Source organism: Rhineura floridana, chromosome 5, assembly GCF_030035675.1.
Source record: "Rhineura floridana isolate rRhiFlo1 chromosome 5, rRhiFlo1.hap2, whole genome shotgun sequence".
NCBI classification, from domain to species: domain Eukaryota; kingdom Metazoa; phylum Chordata; class Lepidosauria; order Squamata; family Rhineuridae; genus Rhineura; species Rhineura floridana.
Window position 1 is genome coordinate 7,589,861 of NC_084484.1, and position 21,661 is coordinate 7,611,521.

A 21,661-nucleotide genomic window follows, 5' to 3' on the forward strand; every position below is an offset into this window, starting at 1 on the left:
GAAATGAATTTTTTTTTAAAATGTAGAACAGCATTTTTTTAATGGAATTGTTTATTCGGTATTGGAGAGGAACTCATTGTAACCATGGGCATGGATGTTATGTTACCTGTGCTTGTTTATTTGGGACATCTGACTCCTGTAACATGAGACTTGGCCATATTTGCCCTATAAGTATTGAGTAAATGAAGCAACCTTCTTTCCCATTGCCACAAGGCCAAAACAGTTCTTCCAGTGTCCAAATGCTGACCAGTAATGAGTTGCTTTTTGCATCCAGAATTGCTAATTAAAGCTTCCCATAGCCAGAGTTGATCATTGCTGTCTTGTGTCTTGTCTGTGGCCATCTGCTCCCTTTCCAGTTCAGCTCCCAGGGCTTTCCAGCCCTTTCTATTCCAACATAGTTTTCTTCTTCCTGGTGGAGGGCAAACATCGGCAGTCAAAGCCAGTTGCATTTTCCTTATAGCAGAAAAGGTTTTTTCAGGCTTTGCTGTAGATAAGGCGGACACCTATAACACTGTGTCTCATCAAAACTCAGGGCATGATGTCGGCCAGGGATTAGCGACACAGACTGATTTTGTCCAGCCCCTCCACCTGTTAACCATACAGATTCTTGGATGCCTGCTTAACGTCAGAGTACAGTGGCACGAGAGTGGCTGTGCCTTAGCTTACCTCTTCCTTCTAATCAGCTTCAGCAAGAGCGGGGGGGGGGCAGCTGTCTTTTCTTTCTTGCTCTACTCTGAGCACCTGAAGGCACTACTAAGTTCAGAGCAGAACAGAGGCTTAGATAAAGATTTGAAACCAGTGGAGCTGATTGGAAGACCTTCCTGTTCTCTTTCCCTTTACTCAGAGCCTGAAATAACAACTGGTCCCCAAGAAATATAACCAGAGAAGATCTGGCCCTCCTTCCCAAGCTCAGGAAACTGGTTCCTAGTAGAATTTAAATTATCCCCGATTCTGACCTAGCAACAGATAGTCAAAGTAAAAAGGTTTCCTTATGATAGTTGGCTGAGAAATGATCCAAAAGCTTTATCCACGGAGCTGACCTTTCCATCTATATATGCATGTGCATACTACATATCACAGGTGCAAGAAACATGTAGCCTACTTAAAGTGTTAGAAGAGAGCTTCCCATTTCACTTTGTCCCCACATGACTCACTTATTTCACTAGCCTTAGTTAGGGCTATCAGTTATATCTTTCAGCTGAATAGAGGGGAGGATTAGTTGTTTCCTGTGTGTCTGAACATGCAGAATCTTACATGGAATTTTTCAGGCTACTGAGAATTCCAAATTTTGTTTTTAAAGCAAATTTCAAGACCACATGATTATGGAGACATGTAAGAAAACATGCAAGCAGGGTCAGTAAGGGGCTCCAGAGATCAGAAAGCATAGTTTTGGTGCCTTGTCTATGTGTCCCTTCCTTATGGTATCCATTCTGCCAAATAATCATCATAAAATAAATCTAAATTCTACACAAATGATTATTTTATCATTATTTATGTACACAGTACAATCCGTGGGTCTTGCAAAAAAACAGGTCCCTAGTTGGAGAAGCTTACAACTGAAGATTGAAACAGAAAAGGGAACTGAAGAGGGAGGAAAAAGGAGAGGAAAGGGAGATTGGGGTGAGGGAAATAGCATTCTGTTCAGTTACACATATTGGGTTGGATTCAGGCTGACTTTCCACAAACGGAAGGTCTCCTTCCATTTGTAGAAGGCTCCTGAGATCTTGCAGAGGCTGCGGCTTGAAGAAGGCAATTCTTCTTGTTTGTGATTTCTTCCCCCACCCCTCACTTCACCTCCCACATTTTCCTGGAGGGAGCTGGGGGGGGAGAGGAAGATGGCGTCTCCTCTTCTTCCAGCAGGAACATCCCACAAATGGAATTCTGCTCATGGGAACTCTGGAATGAACCCATTTAGCTTCAGTAGGTAGTGAGGACTCGGGGGTTGCGCACTGAGGGTGTTGAGAAGGTTCTATTGTAGAATCTCTAAAAAACCCCAACAATTACAGGTTTCAGGATTCCCTAGGGAGAGGGCTCACTATCAGACCAGCTTATGATTGTGGTTTACATAGACACATCTCCCTACTGTTTGCTGTATCCTTTTGTCAGTCCTTCATCTACCTAATAATCCTCCTACTCAATCTGTACTCCCCTCCGTATGGATATCTAGTAGTAGGACGCACACCCTACTCAACGCCTTGCTGAGCCCATGTTCTGTGGAACAGCTTTGTGGCTGTCAAATCTGTTATGCGCTGGCCAAGCATTTAACTAAGATGCAGTGGAATTAAGCTACATGTTTACCTGAAAGGAGCAGGCTTGTTTTTACCCTGCATTCCTATCACTAAGACTATGTTTAAGATAAGAAAAGCTGCATTATTTATAGAAATACATAGCTGATATGAAAGGCATACCTAGTTCTAGCTAACTATGTTGGAGGTGCAGTGACCAGGCTTGGTCATTGCTTGCATTGCTTCAGGAGAGAGGTGTGATGTTCCTATATTAATGTATATATGGTAAGTGTTGGTTGTTTAGAAGATATATGGTAAGTGGAGTGAAAGAGGAGGGGGAGTGAATGGGCAGTAGAATGCTAGATGATTGGCTGAGTGTTTAAAATGGCTGAACGTATAAAAGGAAGAGTGAGAGTGGAATCTGGGAGGAGAAGAGAAAGAGTGGGTTGCTTGGTGGGGTTTGAGAGAGTTGTTTGCCAGGAGAGAGTGGAGAAGGAGGGGGGTGGAGTTCAGATTAGTATTGAGTAAAACCATATGCTTATGTGCCTTAAGAAGAAATCTTGTTAATCTTGTTAGCTTTGTTATCTTTAATAAATACTTAATTTGGTTTACCAAAGGCCTGATCCTTGGCTGGGGTTTCACAGACCAGAAGGGAGGGTAAGGTAATGACCAAGGCTGAAGGGGAACTGTAACAAATGGTGGCAGCGGTGAAGAGAATAACAATACCAGTATTCAGAGTCTCTGGGAATACTAGTATTAGGACGTGACTGGTGGTTGCCTAGCAGGGGGATCTGTTGAGATCTGTGCTAGAGCGGGGAGAGAAAAAATAAAATAAAGGACAGTCCGGACTGGTGGAGTCCCTGGTGGTGCCTAGAGACAGGCAGTAACCATGAGCAGGTAGGAACCTGACAGGGAGAGCCAGGGAAGGGCGTCACAAGAGGGATAAATACAAAGATGTCTCCTCTCTCTTGACTGGACAGAGAAGGAGGAAGGAGAGTTTGGAAGGAGTGATCAGGTGGAGGAGCGTCAGGTCAGGACAGGCAGCCTAGCCAGCTGGAGGACCCTCTATGTCCCCTCAGGCATGCAAAGAGAACCAAATGGGAGTTGCTCTTGCCATACTTCTAATAATCTCCAGGTAAGACAACAGTGCATCTCAGAAAACTATGTTGATTTACCTCATCTGAGCAATCTGCTTTGAGCTGAGACAGCTTTGGTGGCATTAGGTTTTAAGCATGAGCTAAATGACCTGAACAGTAAGTTGAGCCTCTTCACTATGCCATAGTACATCTCAAAATGCAAACGTGAATGAAACAAGTGTGTGACAAGTGTTCTCATCAGAGAACTGGAATTGGCTGAAGCTTCTTGTGAAGTACACTTGCAAGCAGTGGCAAACCTGCCCTGCATAATATTTGAAATTGCCCTGAGAAGTTTTTGGGATTAGGTGGTATGGGAGTAAATTTGGATGCTATTAAGTTCTATGACTTAATGTAGTTCTATGACTTAATGTAGTTCTATGACTCTTTGTTTCTTATGCAATAGTTGTCTGTTAACAGTTGGAAAGGCCTGTTAATTTGTAAGCAAGATAATCAAATGCAGCACCGGAGCCCCTGAAACACCTAACAAGTCTTTATTAGTGTTTATATTAGTGACACAGAATAATTAAACCACATTTAGTTTGAAACGGATGATGGACTCCAGAAACATATTTCATACTTTGCAAGGCAGTCTTTCTAATACAAGTAGTTGCTTTAGCATTAAACTGTGAAAGAGAAAGTTCCTTTATGTGATTCCTAAAGGATTCAGTGTTTTTTCTTCTGCATGTGTCTTTCAGACTCTTCCTTTGGCAAGAATTTCAGGTGTCCCTTCCCCAAAGTTTTATTATATAAAAATAGAGTGAAATTTCTTTATGTACAAACATTACATTACACAATATACAGGTTTTAAAAAAAACTACGAACAGGCAGGCCATGGGTGAAGCAAGGGATCAACACACAAAAAAAATTAAATACTTCACATTTCATAAAAATTACATTAACTACAAAGAGTTGCTTTTGTTTGCAAATATCAAACAGTACCAATGCAATTGGAAATCTTTCCCAACAACTTCATTTGTAACATATATATCTTAGTGTTTAAGGCACGGTTTGCTTATTCCTACATAATTCACTGGACCTGGTCAATAATTTAAGAACTCTTGGGAATAATCTAACAGTGTGCATATATGTAGGTACATGCTTGGGGTAAGTTGCAAGGGATGGAAACAATGTGTTTTTTTTTTAAAGAGGTGCCAAGACACAAAAACTTGTCCTATAAACTTGGAAGCTTGTAGGGGCTGGCTGTGATCACAAAGCTGTGAAAAAGATACTTTGTACATGCTCAGAGTCATTGTTCTCTTCAATCAGCCTTCAAATAACAGAGAGAGAGAGAGAAGCATCACCAGCAAATGCATGGTTTTGGAAATTCCACTTCTGGGGTCTGACGCCAGTTTCTTAAACGGCTCCTGTGGCCTGACACTCGTGAGCCTCAGCTCAAGTTAATCACTGAGTAGCAGTTAAACCTTCTGACTGGTCTCAGGTGGAGAGCCTAAATATCGAGTAGAGGGGGCTTGGTATAAGGGTACCGAGATCTCTTGGAGGTCTGGTAGCCTCCCCTGATGAGGAGGGGACAACAATGTAATAGTCCTATCATAATCCCTGTGTAAGACTTTCTCGTAGACACTCTGCAGTCCAACAGTCTTTGGTAGTTGTGCCTGATAATAGTTATCCCGGTGCAGGGAATCCCTGGGCAGTGAGGTACTTTTGCAGAAGGTGGACAGCTGTGTCTTTGGGCGGGGGGATGAGTGAGGATTGGATCGGCCACAGGAGGGACTCCAACATCGATCTGAGTGCCCCAGGATTTTGCATTCAGCAGTACAAGCCCATAGTCCTAGAAATGCAAGTGAAAAAACAGACTTGAAAACATGGATGTGCAGCAAGCAGAACACTATTAGGTAGCACGTAGAAGACCACTGTATCAATGCCATATCTGTGAGACGAAAGGGGGGGGGAGAATAGTGCCATGCTGCCAACATGAAGGACAAATAGTTCCTCATATAGCTACCATCAAAGTTGCATCACAAGATGCTACCTTACCCTGAGTCAGATCACTGGTCCATCTAGCTAAGCAGCATGCCAAAGTTTCAGTCAGGGGGCTTTCCTAGCACTATCTGGAGATGCTGTGGACTGAACCTGGGAACCTCTTTTGCATGCACCCTTGACAAGCTGCAGTGTAAGCCATCACAAACTACTTTCTCTGAGCATGGAAAAAGATGACATCATTTCTTTTCAGGATGACATTGCTAATGTAATAGAAGTCTTTCCACAATTCCCTCTGTAGATCTGGCAACTGGATCATTTCTGCACATCAAGAAAAGCTGCAAGAAAACAGTGTTGCTGTTTTGGATCAATTATAAGGCACATAACAGAAAAGGCTGCCTGTTTCGATCAGACCAAAGTCCATCTAGTCCAGCATTCTGTTTCCAAGTGGCCTCTCAAATACCTAACCAGGGGCATCACTACCGGGTTGCGGAGGGTGCAGCCCGCACCCGGGTGTCACCATGAGGGGGGTGACACCCAGAGCCGCCCCACGCCGTTGCCCAGCAAGGCTGCTCCAACACCTCCTCGGAGGTGGGCGGGCGGGCGAGACCGGGAGCAGCGTTGGCGGGGCGAGGAAGGCACGCCGGCGTTCCCAGGCCTTCTCCGGCTGGGTGCCCCTCCGGCGCGTGCCCTCCCAGGGGCATGGACGGGGTGGCTGGCCTTGAGTGCACACGCATGCATGCACACACGCAAACCCAGCCACCTTGTCCATGCCTCTGGGAGGGCGTGCACCAGAGGTCCGCACCCCCCTGCACTCCCACTAGTGACACCGCTGTACCTAACAGCTCAACCCCGTATATTTAAATAATAAATGGGACAAAACCATTTTAAATTCAAGTATTCCAGTCTAACTAGTAGACCCATACCTTTTAACCAATTAACCAGTTACTTAACATATTAGGAACTTTTTGAATCACATAATTTTTAAAAGGTTAACTGTTCTTATTATAAGCATTGTTTAAATTAACTCTAAATAGTTACATAAAGCTTATTGGTATAAATGCACCATCTTAGCAAGGCATTTCCCTCTTATACAGGAGAAAATGCCTCTTTGGGATAGTGCCTGCTGTGACATATGCAAACAAGGAAAGCTTGGTGTTCTTCTTCAAAACTATTATTTAGTCGTATGTAAATATATGCAGATTTAATTGGTTAATTAATCATTTCATGATAGCCCTACTAACTAGTTTGTTAACTGTGGGCTTAAAATCATATTAGTCTTTCTTTATACTACAAGCTGTGATGCCAAACAGATGCCAGAGCTATGTTGAGATATTTCAACTTACAGTCTGATCCTAAACATCGGGCATCATCAAGACAAAGTTAAGTTCTATTAAGTCCCACTGGTTTTAACAATTCTGCACATGCTTAACTCTCCCATTGATGTTAATGAGATAGAAGTGCCTAAATATGGCTGGATTGTGCCCTGTGTTTACTTGTAAATAATGCCCATTGATATATGTAGGACTTGCGTCTAAATAAGAACCTTTGGACTTCAGCTTCAAACAGGCATACTAATCTAATTCCATTAACATCAATGTGATTACCTTAATTTAATTTGAATTATTCCATCTTAATTGGTTTGGGAGTTAATTTAAGAACTTTCATGAAACTGCTAGCTTAGAGAAATCCTTAACAAAGCCAGAAAATGGCTGGTCTGGCCCTCAAAATTACATGGGAAAGACAGATTGGGGAATAAGAGGATTGAGTCTCATGTCTATGGTAGCACTTTTGCATAATCCCCAGACCTGGTTTTGTGACAAATGTTTCTGTGATTAATATGACTCATACACAAAGGCATACAAAAATCCAAAATTTGTCTACTGGAGTCAGTAATGTAAAAAAAACCCAAACACAAAATTTTCAACAGCATAATCCTATATATAGTGCAGTATCCTATGTACTCAGAAGTAAGACCCATTAATTTCAATGGGCCTTACTCCCAGGTAAGTGTGTACAAGATTGCAGTCTGTATGTTTAATTTTTGTACTTTGAGGGGTGTTTTTGCTTTTGTTTTGCAGTTTTGTTTATAAAAATGGAATTGTATCTTCTTTCCCCCCCCAAGATCAATGGGGCAAAGAGTGAAACTCATTAGGGCTATGAGCAGTGGTGTGCTGGAGCCGTTTAGCCCCTTAGGTGGCCCAGATTCTCAGCTTTAATTTAAAAAAAAAAGTTTCTAGGTGGTCCTGTTATCTAGATATACATAAAAACGTCAGCCACCCCGACTGTTAAATCTTTTTTTTAAACAAATCTGTCCTTTATAGCACTTCGTAGCTCAGTCTAACCCCACCTGTTCAGGATTGCAGCCAAGCAGTGTGAAGCCAGTTTGGTTGACCTGGGCAGCGTCTAGAAAACCTCATTGCAATGCCAGAAAATGGTGGTTCCCCCCCCCTGTTTATCTGAAAATCTCATAAATTGGGTAAGTATATACATTTCAGTTTTTTTCCCTCTTGTGTGCAGGAGTCAGATCCTGGGCAATGTTTTCAAAACCTTCCCAATACTTGCTTTTGTGGGGGTAAAAGCATGCTAATCCCATATGCCCAGAGTAAATCCCATTGAATTCAATAGGATTTACTTTTGAGTAGACATGGTTATGAATGTGCTGAAAATCAATGGGACTTTGGAGTGAATGTAAAAAAGAATTGTGTTTGTGTTCTAACTCTTTCTGTCTCTCTCCAGTCCTATTTTAAAGCAAGTAGGCGAGTATTACAGTTTTTATTCTGTAGGAAACTAATACTGATTTTTTTTAAACTAATACTGATTTTTCTGCAATGACCAACTGGTTTGACAATAAACTATTATATGGGCTGTATGTATTTATACATCTGCAGTGTGTGCGTGTATGGAGTCTTTCCAACAACCCTGTGAGGTAGGGTTGGGAAATCAAGGCAACTCACAATAAGAAATAAATCCCTTTAAAATCCAATAACCATAAAACAAGAATAAACAGTTGGAAAACAGCCTAAAGAGGCATGATTCTGAATTTTGGATTGGGTGAATGAAGTTTATTTATTTATTATTTGATTTATATCCCGCCCTTCCTCCCAGTAGGAGCCCAGGGCGGCAAACAAAAGCACTAAAAGCACTTTAAAACATCATAATAAACAGACTTTAAAATATATTAAAACATCTTTGAAAATATTTCTAAAAGCTTTAAAAAAACATTTTTTTAAAAAAAAAAGAAAAGGCTTAAAAACATATTAAAAAGCAATTCCAACACAGACTCAGACTGGGATAAGGTCTCAACTTAGAACAAGTTGAAAGAACAAGTTCCTTATCATTTGAGGCTGTAGTTCTCTCCACACACCCCAGTTTGAGTAAGCCCCATTGAATATATTGGGACTTGCTTCTGAGTAATCAAACATCGGATTGCACTATAAATATATTTACAGATTGTGTAATTCATAAACATATTTAATAGTCATGTTTATATAAATATTTCTTCATACTGTGTCCCAATAAATATTTGATTTCACACTGGTTGTAGATGATTTTTTCCTCTACATTTTAAGTGTGCCCTTCTTCCTGGGGGTGGTCATGGTTCTCCGTTGTTTTCATCCTGAGAGGAGGATAGGCTGAGAGATGGTGAGTAGCACATTTAAGATCTCTTCACCCCCCCCTTTTTATATGTATTTATTTTATGTTACTCCAATATCTTCCCCTGGCTGTTTTTATGTATTTTAAATATTTTTAGATTAAATAAATAGGAAATCATAATTGTGAACCTCCCTAAAAGCAATTTACCTATCCCAAGTTTTGAATAACTTTCGCCCAATTTCGAACCTACCATTCCTGGGCAAGATCATTGAGCGAGTGGTGGCTAATCAGTTGTCGACACACTTGGATAAAACGGATTATTTCGATCCATACCAATCGGGTTTCAGGACTGGACATGGAACTGAAACAGCATTGGTCGCTCTAGTTGATGATATGAGGAGGGCATTAGATAGGGGAGAATTCACCTTTCTTGTCCTCCTCGATCTCTCAGCGGCTTTTGATACTGTCGACCACAGTATCCTTTTACATCGCCTGGAGGAATCGGGAATAGGAGGCACTGTACTACGGTGGTTCCATTCCTTTCTTTCTGACAGGCATCAACAGGTAGCATTGGGGGAGGAGGTTTCAGACCCTTGGCCTCTCAATTGTGGTGTGCCACAGGGCTCTATCCTCTCTCCCATGCTATTTAATATCTATATGAAGCCGCTGGGGACAATCATCAGGAGATTTGGGCTGCAGTGTCACCAATATGCGGATGACACTCAGCTCTATCTCTCGTTTAAATCTTCACCAGAGTCTGCTGTGGAGACCATGTCCAAGTGCCTGGAATCCGTGAGTGGATGGATGGGAAGGAACAGGCTGAAGTTGAATCCTGATAAGACTGAGGTGCTACTCGTGGGAGACAAGGGAAGGCTGGGAGATGTTGACCTGGTGTTCGACGGGGTGAAATTGCCCCTGAATGACCAGGTCCGCAGCCTTGGGGTTGTTCTTGATTCCAAGCTGTCCATGGAGGCTCAGATTTCGGCAGTGAGCCGGGCAGCTTGGTATCAATTACACCTCATTCGTAGACTGCAGCCCTACCTTCCTGCTCATCAGCTCCCACTGGTGGTACATGCCCTGGTCACCTCTCGGTTGGATTACTGTAATGCGCTGTACGTGGGGTTACCCTTGAAAACGGTCCGGAAATTACAACTGATACAAAATGCTGCGGCTCGACTACTTACAAACTGTCGCCGCCGGGAACACATCACCCCAGTGTTGTTCAACCTACACTGGCTCCCAGTTATTTTCCGGGCCCAATTCAAGGTGTTGGTATTAACCTTTAAATCCCTATACGGTCTCGGCCCAGTTTATCTGATGGAGCACCTCCAGCACCACCAACCATGCCGCCCCACAAGATCAGCCACACAGGACCTTCTCTCAATCCCGCCAACTAAAACAGCTAGGTTGGCGGGGACAAGAGAGAGGGCATTTTCAGTGGCGGCCCCCACTCTCTGGAACTCCCTCCCGTATGACCTTCGACATGCCCCTTCCCTGAATGTATTCCGCCAAGCTTTGAAGACCTGGCTCTTCAGACAGGCCTTTGGGACTTACAGGGAGGGTTAAATTTTTACGACCAATAGACTACTACTCTGTACTGGAACTGTTTTATTGTTTTATTGTTATATTGTATTTTATGATGTATTTTATTATGATGTAATGTATTGTTGTTAAATTGTATGTCGCCTAGAGTGGCCATTGGCCAGATAGGCGACCCACAAATTAAATTATTATTATTATTATTATTATGTTTTGGCAAAGTGATGGTGTGAAGGCATGCTGGTAGAACAAGAGACCATGTTTGAGGCATGTTTTAAGGTGTTTGAGGACTTTACACATTACTTTTTGAGACCTGTAGATTCATGTTGGAAAGAACACATGCACGTATTGAATGGTGGCTTGGGTGCTGTTTTTTCAGTCTACGCTGCATGCATAGCGAAGGTGATAGATCATCTGGCAGCTAGCTTCATAAAGTGAGAATGAAAACATTTGGATCACCATCACTTGTTTACTTTTCTCACTATTGGGACCACTTCATATATTACTTTTTCATACACAGAAATTTAATCTTTGTATAGGAAAAAGTATTTTGTAAAATATGAAGGACAGTGGCTGCCCAGTCAGTATAACCACTGTACAAGATCTACTCAGCCACCTTTTTGTTTTGAGTGCCCTGTTGTCTGGGTCTTAGTTCAGGTGTGTATCCAACTTTGATGTGCTTATGGAAGGGGTGTGCAAGTAGTGCTCCCGCCCCCCCCCCCAAAGTGTGGAGGCTTGGACAAACATTGTGTTATGGAAAACCAAAGTCTGTGTGAAAGTACATATTTAGGAATGCCATCAGTGTAATCCGAAACACACTTAATAAATAATATCGAACTTGCACATCACAAAATATTTTACGGTCATGTCCATAAGCACCAGGAGGGTAGTCGCCCAGGGGGTCTTAGTCCCTCTGCTTTTTTGGGAGCAGGGTCCCTATGTCTCCAAGCATTAACAAAGATCTAATTCTTAATCCAGGAGCAAAAAAGGGTATACGTGGCTGCAACTATCATGAAGGGACTCTGCACTTCTGAATTTTCTACTAAACAACTGATAAACACCTATGTAACTTTGTGTCTGGAGACTTATTATTAAGAATCACTTTCCATAATTGTAAGGAGGTATGTCCACACGCAAGCATCCCAGGCACCTAAATGAGGGGTGAGAGCAGCATAAGCAGATGTCTTAGACCAGGGGTTCCCAAACTATTCTTCTACATAGACCACTTGAAAATTGCTGAGGGTCTGAAAGTATCTGAAAATTTACTATGGGCATATGCAAGATAATTAACTCCTATTAGTGATAAGAGCAAGAATTTATAATTATTATTTTAATTAAAACAAGAGGCTTATCAGTACTTTGAAGAGGTGGTTGTTGTTATGTGCCTCCAAGTCGACTATGACTTATGGCGACCCTATGAATCAGCAACCTCCAAGAGCATCTGTCATGTACCACCCTGTTCAGATCTTGTACGTTCAGGTCTGTGGCTTCCTTTATGGGATCAATCCATCTCTTTTTTGGTCTTCCTCTCTTTCTACTCCCTTCTGTTTTTCCCAGCATTATTGTCTTTTCTAGTGAATCATGTCTTCTCATTATGTGTCCAAAGTATGACAACCTCAGTTTCATCATTTTAGCTTCTAGTGACAGTTCTGGTTTAATTTGTTCTAACACCCAATTATTTGTCTTTTTTGCAGTCCATGGTATGCACAAAGCACTCCTCGAACACCACATTTCAAAGGAGTTGATTTTTCTCTTATCCACTTTTTTCACTGTCCAACTTTCACATCCACACATACAGATTGGGAATAGCATGGTCTGAATTATCCTGACTTTAATGTTCAGTGATACATCTTTGCATTTGAGGACCTTTTCTAGTTCTCTCATAACTGCCCTCCCCAGTCCTAGCCTCCTTCTAATTTCTTGACTGTTGTCTCCATTTTGGTTAATGACTGTGCCAAGGTATTGATAATCCTTGACAAGTTCAATGTCCTGATTATCAACTTTAAAGTTACATAAATCTTCTGTTGTCATTACTTTAGTCTTTTTGACGTTCAGCTGTAGTCCTGCTTTTGTGTTTTCCTCTTTAACTTTCATCAGCATTTGTTTCAGATCATTACTGGTTTCTGCTAAGAGTATGGTATCATCTACATATCTTAAATTACTGATATTTCTTCCTCAATTTTCACACCTCATCTTGTGGCCAATCTCGCTTTCCATATGATGTGTTCTTCATATAGATTAAACAAATAGGATGATAAAATACACCCCTGTCTCACACCCTTTCCGATGGGGAACCAATTGGTTTCTCCATATTCTATCCTGACACTAGCCTGTTGTCCAGAGTATAGGTTGTGCATCAGAACAGTCAGATACTGTGGTACCCCCATTTCTTTTAAAACCGTTCCATAGTTTTTTGTTATCTACACAATCAAAGACTTTGCTGTAATGTGTAAAGCACAAGGTGAGTTTCTTTTGAAATACCTCGGTCCATTCCATTATCCAGCGTATGCTTGCAATATGATCTCTGGTGCCTCTTCCCTTTCTAAATCCAGCTTGGATTTTTTTTCCGGAGAGCCGGTTGTTAAATATTTACTAGCACACCACTGGCTATGAGTGGACAAGTGGAAAGAGTAAAGGAAAAATACAAGGACCTTCTGAACATCAAGTCCATCTTCCGGCCTGTTGCAGATTCACTTTGATGTCTAAGGATATTATTATTAATCATGATTGGTTCCCACCCTTTCTCCAAGGAGCTTAGGATAGCATACATATTCCCCTTATTTCATCTTTGCAATATCCCAGTTAAGTAGGTTAGGCTGAGAAATAACGTCTGGCTCAAATTGAGTTTCATTAAGGTGTAGTCAAATCTCCCTGGCCCAAGCTGAAGGTTTTACCCACTACACCACACTAGCTTTAAGGGAAGCATATAAAGACAAGGATGGGGAACCCATTGCCCGACAGATGATTAAACTCTAAATCCCATCACTCCCAACCAGCATAGCCAATGGTCAGGGATCATGGGAGTTGTAGTCCAACAACATCTGGAGGGCCACAGGTTCCTCATCCCTAGCAATTTCCTACTTTTAACTATGAAGACAAAGCAGGAGCCCAAGAACTTAAAATTGGCACTTGAGAACCAGCAGACAGTAGAAAGCCTGATAATGACACCAACAGGGATGGCAGTGTAGTGAAGTGGGTAAGGTATACCAGGAAAGCCTAGGCCCAAGTTACTGCTCAGCCATGAAGGTCACTCAGTGACCTTTTATCAGTCACCATCTCTTAGCTTAAACTACATCAAAGGGTTGTGGTGAGGATCATATGAGACAGGCATATAAAGTCATTGGAGAAATGGCAGGATAAGGATGTAATATATAATAAGACAGGATTCGATCCTTTGGTTTCTGGTGATGTGGATGTGCCCTAACCCTTTAGTCACCCTGGCTTGTGTATTTTTCCTGGTTCTCAGATCAACTGAAATATGTAGCAGCCACCAGAGCTCTTGCTATAAACAGCAGTGCAGTTGTGGCCCTGCATATTCCTAGATCCCTCAGAATTCCAAAAATAGGAGACTGGTGACCAGGTCTTTGGAGGCCTCTTGCAAGGTTTCTGCAGCAACAGTTTTAAGGCTCCGTGGCATTCCTAAGAAAAAATGCAAAGAAAGAAATCCTTACCATTCTGCATGTGAGTGATGAGGTCCTTTCTAAGGGCATCCCCACTGATGTCGGAATCACTGTCGTTGAAATCACTATCACCTTTGCCACTGTCTTTGCCGCTGAACTCTGCTTCTCTGCCTGAGATGGTGTTGAAAGAATGGCCCTTCCAGATGGCCACAGGTGGGATGGGTTCTTTGCTGTAACTAGGGGTAGAGGTATAAGACTAGAAGGGGATGGAAGAACAGATACCAAGGTGTAGCGTTTGCAGGGGTTTTTAGGGGTGGGTGGGCAGGGAGAAACAAGGAGAAACATAAGAAGCACCTGTGTTAATAAAAGCAGTCTAATTAGCAGCACATCCCAGTGGCTCTGAAATCACCCAGTTAATACTAATGGGCCCCACCTGGTTTACAAACCAAGTACTTTTGTTTAACTCAACTGTCAGTCTGCCTGTAGGTAACTTTAAACTCAAACATTTCTATCCAAATACTTTGGGAACTATAAAACATGCAGGAATAAGCTAAGAGTAGCCACAAAAAGCAAGGCAGCTGTCCCAGTCTCCCTGAGGCAAATGTACAGTTCAAGAAGGAAATGAAGAGGGTGAGAATGTTACCTCTGCATTTGTGCCCCGAAGTCTGCTCTGACTGTCATAGAGACTGGCACTCTCTCTGCTGTCTTCTGAAGTTGGGATGTCTTCGCTGGCTGGAGAGGGCTCAGGACTAGCAAAGGAAGATTTGCTGGGGAAGGAATGCACGTCAAAGCCATTGCCTTGGGTGCCAGGGCTGGAGGAGGCAATGCCACTGCCCTTGCCTTCCTGCCACCCTTTCTTTAATTGAGAGGTGCCCAGCAACTCCTCTGGGACTCCCTTCTTCTCCTTGCGCCTGTTGCAAGTGGTGGCAATACTGATGATGGCCACCAGGAGCAACGTGCAGCTCCCAGCAAGGACAATGATTACAATCAAAGGGATGTCCCACTGCAGTGCCTTTCCTTCCCAAGGGTTGGGTATGCCCACTGAATCCTGGCTGCTGGAAGGGGGCAATGTTGCAGTCACCTGGAAACTGATCATAACGGTAGTGGAGAGGGGAGGCCGTCCCTTGTCAGCCACAGTGAGAAGCAGTTGGTAGACTTGGCCCAGCAGTTCTTCAGAGAAGCTCCTGCTGAGCACAACTTCTCCCGTTTTCTTGTTGATGGCAAAGAGGTCCAAGGCTGGCAGTTGGGGCTGCTGCGGATCTTCCAGGAAGGAAAAGCTCAGTTCAGAGTTAACTCCCTCGTCGGCGTCTCTTGCTTTGATATGCACCACCAGGGAATCCCGCGCAGCTTTGCTGGATACCCCGATCTCAAGGGAGCCGTTGGTGAGCGCCGGGTGAGTAATAACAGGCGCGTTGTCATTTTGGTCTACCACCCGCACCTTGACCAAAGTTGCGCTGGAGAGCTGAGGGGAACCGCCATCGGTGGCTTGGACGGTCAGCTCCAACTGCTTGATGATCTCATAGTTGAACGTGCGGAGGGCGTAGATGGCCCCCGTGGCCGGATCCACCGAGACATAGGTGGAAATGGAGGCACCCATAACTTGGCTGTCCAATAGGCGATATGTGACTTTGCCGTTGAGCCCGAGGTCCGGGTCCGAGGCGAGGACAGAGGCCAGGTAGGCGCCAGGCGGGTTGTTCTCCAGCACGGCCACCTCGTAGCGCGCCTTGGCGAAGCGCGGCGTGTTGTCGTTCTCGTCGGCCAGGCGCACGGTGAGGCGGCGCACGGTCTTGGCCGGCGGCGAGCCCAGGTCCTCGGCCACCACCGTCAGGTTGTACTCGGCCACGCGCTCGCGGTCCAGGGCTCCGGTGGTGAGCACCACGTAGCTGGCGTCGTAGGCGCGCTGCAGGGCGAAGGGCTCGTGGGGCGCGGCCAGGAGGGAGCAGCGCACCTGGCCGTTAGCGCCCGCGTCGCTGTCCGAGGTGCTGACCAGCGCCACAAGGCTCTCCGCCGGCGCCGCCTCGCTCACGTAAGCCACCGTCGAGGCGGAGGCGTCGTCCTCTTCCGCCCCGGCCTGAGTAGCAGCCCCGCCGCCACCGACGCCGGCGCTGAGGGCGCTGATGGCCACGGTGGGCGCGTTGTCGTTGACATCGAGGAGGCGCACCACCACCTTGCAGCTGGCGGCCAAGGGGCTGGCGCCGCGGTCGCTGGCCTGGACGTCGAGCTCGTAGGCGCGCTGGAGCTCGTAGTCGACGGCGCCCTGCAGGCTGAGGCGGCCCGAGAGCGGGTCGAGGCCGAAGAGCTGGCGCGCCTCGGCGGGCACCTGGCTGCCCCAGGCGTAGAGCAGCTGCCCGTTGGAGCCCTCGTCGGGGTCCGAGGCGTCCAGGTCGAGGAGCAGCGAGCCCGGCGGCGCGTCCTCGGGCAGCTCGACGGTCAGCAGCGCGCCGTGCGGAAAGGCGGGCGCGTTGTCGTTGGCGTCCAGCACCCGCACGCTGACCGTGGCCGTGCCGGAGCGCGCGGGGCTCCCGCCGTCCTTGGCCACCAGCTCCAGGCGGTAGGCGGCCTGCGCCTCGCGGTCCAGCTCGGTGAGCAGCACCAGCTCGGCGCACTTGAGCCCGTCGGCGCGGCTCTGCGCCTCTAGGCCGAAGTGGCTGTTGGGCGAGACGGCGAAGCTCTGGATGCCGTTGGAGCCCACGTCCAGGTCGTGCGCCAGGTCGAGCGGCAGGCGGGTGCCCGGCGCGGCGCTCTCCGACACCTCCAGGGCGATGAGGGGCTGCGGGAAGCGAGGCGCGTGGTCGTTGATGTCGCGCACCTCCAGCTCCACGTGCACCAGGCGGTACTGCGAGGAGGAGCCGCCGCGCGGCCCGCCCAGGCTCACCACGTCGAAGGCCACCACGCACGGCTCCTCCGCCTGCCCGCACAGCTGCTCCCGGTCCAGCCGCTCGGCTCCTAGGCTCAGCTGCCCGTCCCGCTCGCGCACCCGCACCAGGGAGCTGTTGCCCGACTGCTTCATCAGACGGAAACTTCTGTCGCCGTCGCTTCCTCCAGGGACTTTCAGGGGCAGCTCGTCGGCCAAAGTGCCGATTACCGTGCCGGGAGGGTCTTCTTCGTAGGTGTGGTATCGGATAGTCTTGCCAAGGGCAGAGGCAAGCAGCCATCCCAGGCAAAACAGACCCACAGGGTGGCAAAGAGTGCTAGAGCAGCGCCCGTCCTTCCTCGCATTCATTGCTCTGTTGCGCCTTGGGGATAGATCAGAGAAAATGAATGTGTAAAGTGTGTGTGTGAGAGAGAGACAGAGAGAGCCGACCAACACTCTTTCCGCGGCTGGCAAATTAATCCTTCTCTAGCTGGGCATGGGAGTCATCTAGACTGGCCCCATGCACTGCGCAGATCCCGCTTCCACCTCTCTGGAGGCTTTAAACAGACTACTTTCTTCTCTTGGCTGCCTGCCCGCTGTGCTCCGCCTCTGCCCTGCCTCGTTCTTGCCAGTTACTAAGCCTGCCCGGCCCTTCCTAAAGGTCTTTAATAGACGCGGGTATGCAAATCTGCGTAGCGGATCAGCCAATGGTGGGCTCCCATTCCTCCCCTGACACCTCCCCGAAAATCTTTTTTTATTTTGTTTTCTTGAAAGATGAGAGAATAGGGAGACGGGAGAGAAAAGGAACGTTTAAGAGAACCTAGCCTTTGTGTCCTTTTTTCTTCCTGGAAGGGGGTTTATGATTGGGGTCGTGGCTCTGGGGAGGTGAAGAGTGTTAAAAGAGGGTCTCCTCCTGTGGAAGAGCGGAAAAGGTGCCTCAGTCCGATCTTGTCCATTCCAAACGCGTATAGCTTTGGCAGATCTGCATAGGCGAAGCCTTGTAATGAGTATGAAATGCATCTTAGCCAGGCAGATTTGCGTTCTCAGCCAGGATCTTTTGGTGGATCGCACCATTCAGTTACGGCAAGGGATCTCGACTGTAGACCCTATTCTTGTCTTTCCCGCCAGAAATCCCAGGAACAAAACATGTAGAGTAATCATTTAAAAATATATGTTGCCTTTGCCATGAGTTCTTCCTACGATCGCTTTTCTGTGCTGTAGGCAGACGGCGGGTGGGGGGCGGCATCCGCAGAGAAAGCGATCCAAATCTGAAGCCTTTGGCCAGCACGCAGGGGGGGAAAGGAGGGGAGGAGGAGAGGGGACTGAGCTCCAAATCGGATTTCGGCTAAACTGGGGGATATCTGGAAAGGTTTCAAAGGTGACACTGTATCAAAGGCTCATGAAGCCTTAGTTAGCTGTTAGCCGGAGAACAGCTTGGCGAGCCAGCCCGTCGGAGCCACCAATGTCTGTATTATTTCACGGTGACAGGCGAATAAGGCGTGGGGAGCAAAAAGAAGGGGAGTGCCGGCTAAGTTGAATATAATGAGCAGGACGCCACATGGAGACGTTCTTGACCGGCTCCATTCATTGCCCATCACTGCCATAACTCTTTGACCGGGGCGATGATGGGCGCTGAAGGACACACAATGGCCGCCTCGCAAGGAGGGGGGGATACGTTTGACCCCTCCCTCGCTGAGCAATCGGCCCTCCGGGTGCTCTGTTATGCCTGTTGAAGGGATTTGCTTTTTGTCCTCTCTCTGGGAAGCCAAACTAGTCTCGTTCCAGGAGAACAAAATAACAGCATGAAGCTGAAACCTGGCACGAACCTGAAGAGGGAGGAAGCCGGTGCATGTGTGTGTGCGCGTAGACAAGCCATCTGCCTTGGGGAAGGAAGAAGGGGCAGCTACCCTCGGTGCCACAATTTTACGACGCCCTCCCCCTCCAATTCTTTCTTAGATTCTCTTCCAACACGATCCACCAACAGATCGTAGAAAACGTTTCAACCCACCTCAGCAAGAGCAAGGGTGTCTCCCCCCCCCCTCTAAATAGCCCTTGCATTGGCCACCTTGGGGGTGGGTCGATCGGAAAGGCAGCGAACTCCGTCAACAAGACCAGTCTCTCAGGGACCGCCAGAGGGAGCATCTTTAAGACAATCCCCAAACCTGAGCCCTGTGAACTGAAAAGAAACCCCACGGAAGGCGTGGCCCCTTCCTCCGAGTAAACACGCACGCGTTTAGGATTGCGGTCAGTTCCTTAGTGGGTCGCCCTTGCTGCAGGCTGCATTTTTCCGTTTTGAGGAAGAGAGAGAGGTGAGAAGGGCTCCGTCGTGTTCCTCGAAGCGGGCGTGGGGTGGGGAGTTGGCAAGGAAGGCAAAGTGGCGATGCGACCCACTAAAGGACAATCCTTGCACACACACGATCTGGATTCCTTGAGGTCCCGCGGATTAAATTAGTTGGAGCCTGCTGAAGTTGGCTTAAGAAGGCTGATCGCAATCAGAAGCGCTTTCAAGAGGGGGCAGTAAGGATGTCAGTGAGCATGCATAGGTAGGATGGGACTTCAAGAAGAAAGGACTCTCCATCCTGCGGGGACGGTGTGGGGGTTGGGAGAGGAAGCGGGGGTCAGATGGCAAACCTTCCATTCATTTCACCCTAAGCATTCTGCTGGACAAGAAGCTGAGGGAGGGGCATGGGAGACTATTGGCAGGAGGATCCAGCAAAATGATCTGGGATTTGGATTGGATACTCTGAATCAGAGCATGCCAGGTGTGTGAGTGTAGAATGATGTAATTTGACCAAGGAGACCAGGGATCAACTTCCTACTGAGACATGTTTTGCTTTCACACCATCATCAACCTCATGATACACTGTACCTGGAGAAAATAGCATGAAATGGAAACTGTCCTCCACAGCCAAAAGAGTGTCAAAGCAACAACAGCTATGTGTACATGAATCATGGAGCATTTGCTCTAACACAAACACAAACTTTGTGGTAACCATCCTGCCCCCTCCCACAATTGCCCTTTTCTGTCTAACTTGCCATTCTTCCTGCAAGGAGTTCAGCCCAGAATATATGGCAACATATCTACTGGAAGAAAGTCTCATGATCTAACCAGACATGACCACTGTGTTGCTCCTGCCCAGAGGTTCCAACGAGTCACTTCTGGGGTTGCTGACTCCTTTCCTTTCTGACATCTTACCCTAATCTCCCATCACACTTTCACCTATCATTCCCAGCTTCCTGTTTTTGGGGTATAATCCAGACACACTGAATGAATAGAAGTTTTGTCACTGACTCCAGCAGGATGTGGTCCTAATTTTCTTTCAGCCTGATCCAATGCATGTTTACTCAGAAGCAAGTCCAACTGAATTCAATGGGAACTGCTGTCAAAGAAGTGTGCACAAGAATGCAGCCTTAACCATCCAAGGCAAAATTAAAGGTAACAGACCAAGCCTAGGCTCAGGGACCACCTTGAGACTCTTCCCCAATTCTTTAATTTTCGCTCACTCTCTGGTAGAGGCTCAGCCCCCTGTATGCTTCTATATGAGTGATGGGATCACATGCTGTGCAGGATCTCAGCCCCATCCATTGGTCAGGCTGTGCTGGGCTTTGCTGCTTTCTATCAGGAAAAGCTTTTAAATTTAGAACAGGAACCTGTAGCCCTCTGGATGTTGTTGGATTACAACACCAATAATCTCTTAGTATTGACCCTGCTGGCTGGGACTGATGGGACTTGGAGCCCAACAATATTTGGAGTGCAACAGGGTCCCCATCCCTGGTTGAAAATATGACTAAGGAGGGGGCAAAACAGCTCTTTATATATCACTAGGAATAGTTTAGAGAGTGGATAGAGACCGATGCTTCTCTCCTTCATTACACTAAACCCAGCAGTTACCCAATGAAATTGATTGGCAGTAAATGTAGGACAGATAAAAGAAAATCCTTATTCACACAACGCATGATTAAAGTATGGAATTTCCTGCCACAGGACATAGCTAAGCCAGAGTATTTGGACAGTGCTCAGGGGGAAGTTGATTGCTCCTAGACCAGCTCCACATTAAACAGTCATGGGTTCCCCCAAAGAATCCTGGGAAGTGTAGTTTGTGTTCTGAGAGTTGTCAGGAGACCCTCTATTCCCCTTACAGATTTACAATTCCCAGAGTTCTCTGGGAAGAGGGACTACCTGTTAAACCACTCTGACAATCATAGCTCTCCGAGGAGGAGTCTCTTAACGACGCTTAGAGAGAGCCAGTGTGGCGTAGTGGTTAGAGTGTTGGACTATGACCTGGGAGACCAGAGTTCGAATCCCCACACAGCCATGAAGCTCACTGGATGACCTTGGGCCAGTCATTGCCTCTCAGCCTCAGAGGAAGGCAATGGTAACCCCCCTCTGAATACTGCTTACCATGAAAACCCTATTCATAGGGTCGCCATAAGTCAGGATCGACTTGAAGACAGTCCATTTCCATTTTTCAACAACCCTCAGCACCCTTCACATACTACACTTCCCAGGATTCTTTGGGAGAAGTCATGACTGTTTAAAGTGGAATAAATGTATGGTGTGAATGTGGCCTGTGTGCCGCATAACGAGTGGTCTGGGAGAGAGATTGGGTACTGCATCTACAAGAACAAAAGCATTCACTGAAGAGACCTGGACAAGCATCACAATGCAGAACTGCATCAGCTGTATATGTGCAGATGTCTCTTACCAGATGGAGTGATTTGCAATCCAATTCTGTGGATACTTATTTAGAA

The 21,661-nt window shown here is 46.3% G+C and overlaps 1 protein-coding gene across 2 annotated transcripts; it reads right to left on the minus strand.

Annotated features, from left to right (window-relative positions):
- Positions 1 to 3,896: 3,896 nt before the first annotated feature.
- Positions 3,897 to 17,493, minus strand: PCDH8 (protocadherin 8). 2 transcript variants are annotated; one of them, XM_061629351.1, is made up of 3 exons: positions 15,137 to 17,493; positions 14,107 to 14,311; positions 3,897 to 5,150 (listed from the first exon to the last, which is right to left on the minus strand). In XM_061629351.1, exons 1-3 carry the CDS (start codon positions 17,276 to 17,278, stop codon positions 4,777 to 4,779), a joined length of 2,721 nt encoding a protein of 906 aa, XP_061485335.1. In that variant the 5' UTR covers positions 17,279 to 17,493; the 3' UTR covers positions 3,897 to 4,776. The 2 variants fall into 2 exon arrangements, with proteins under 2 accessions (XP_061485335.1, XP_061485334.1); XM_061629350.1 differs by having other exon boundaries at positions 14,699 to 17,493.
- Between the last annotated feature and the right edge of the window lie 4,168 nt (positions 17,494 to 21,661).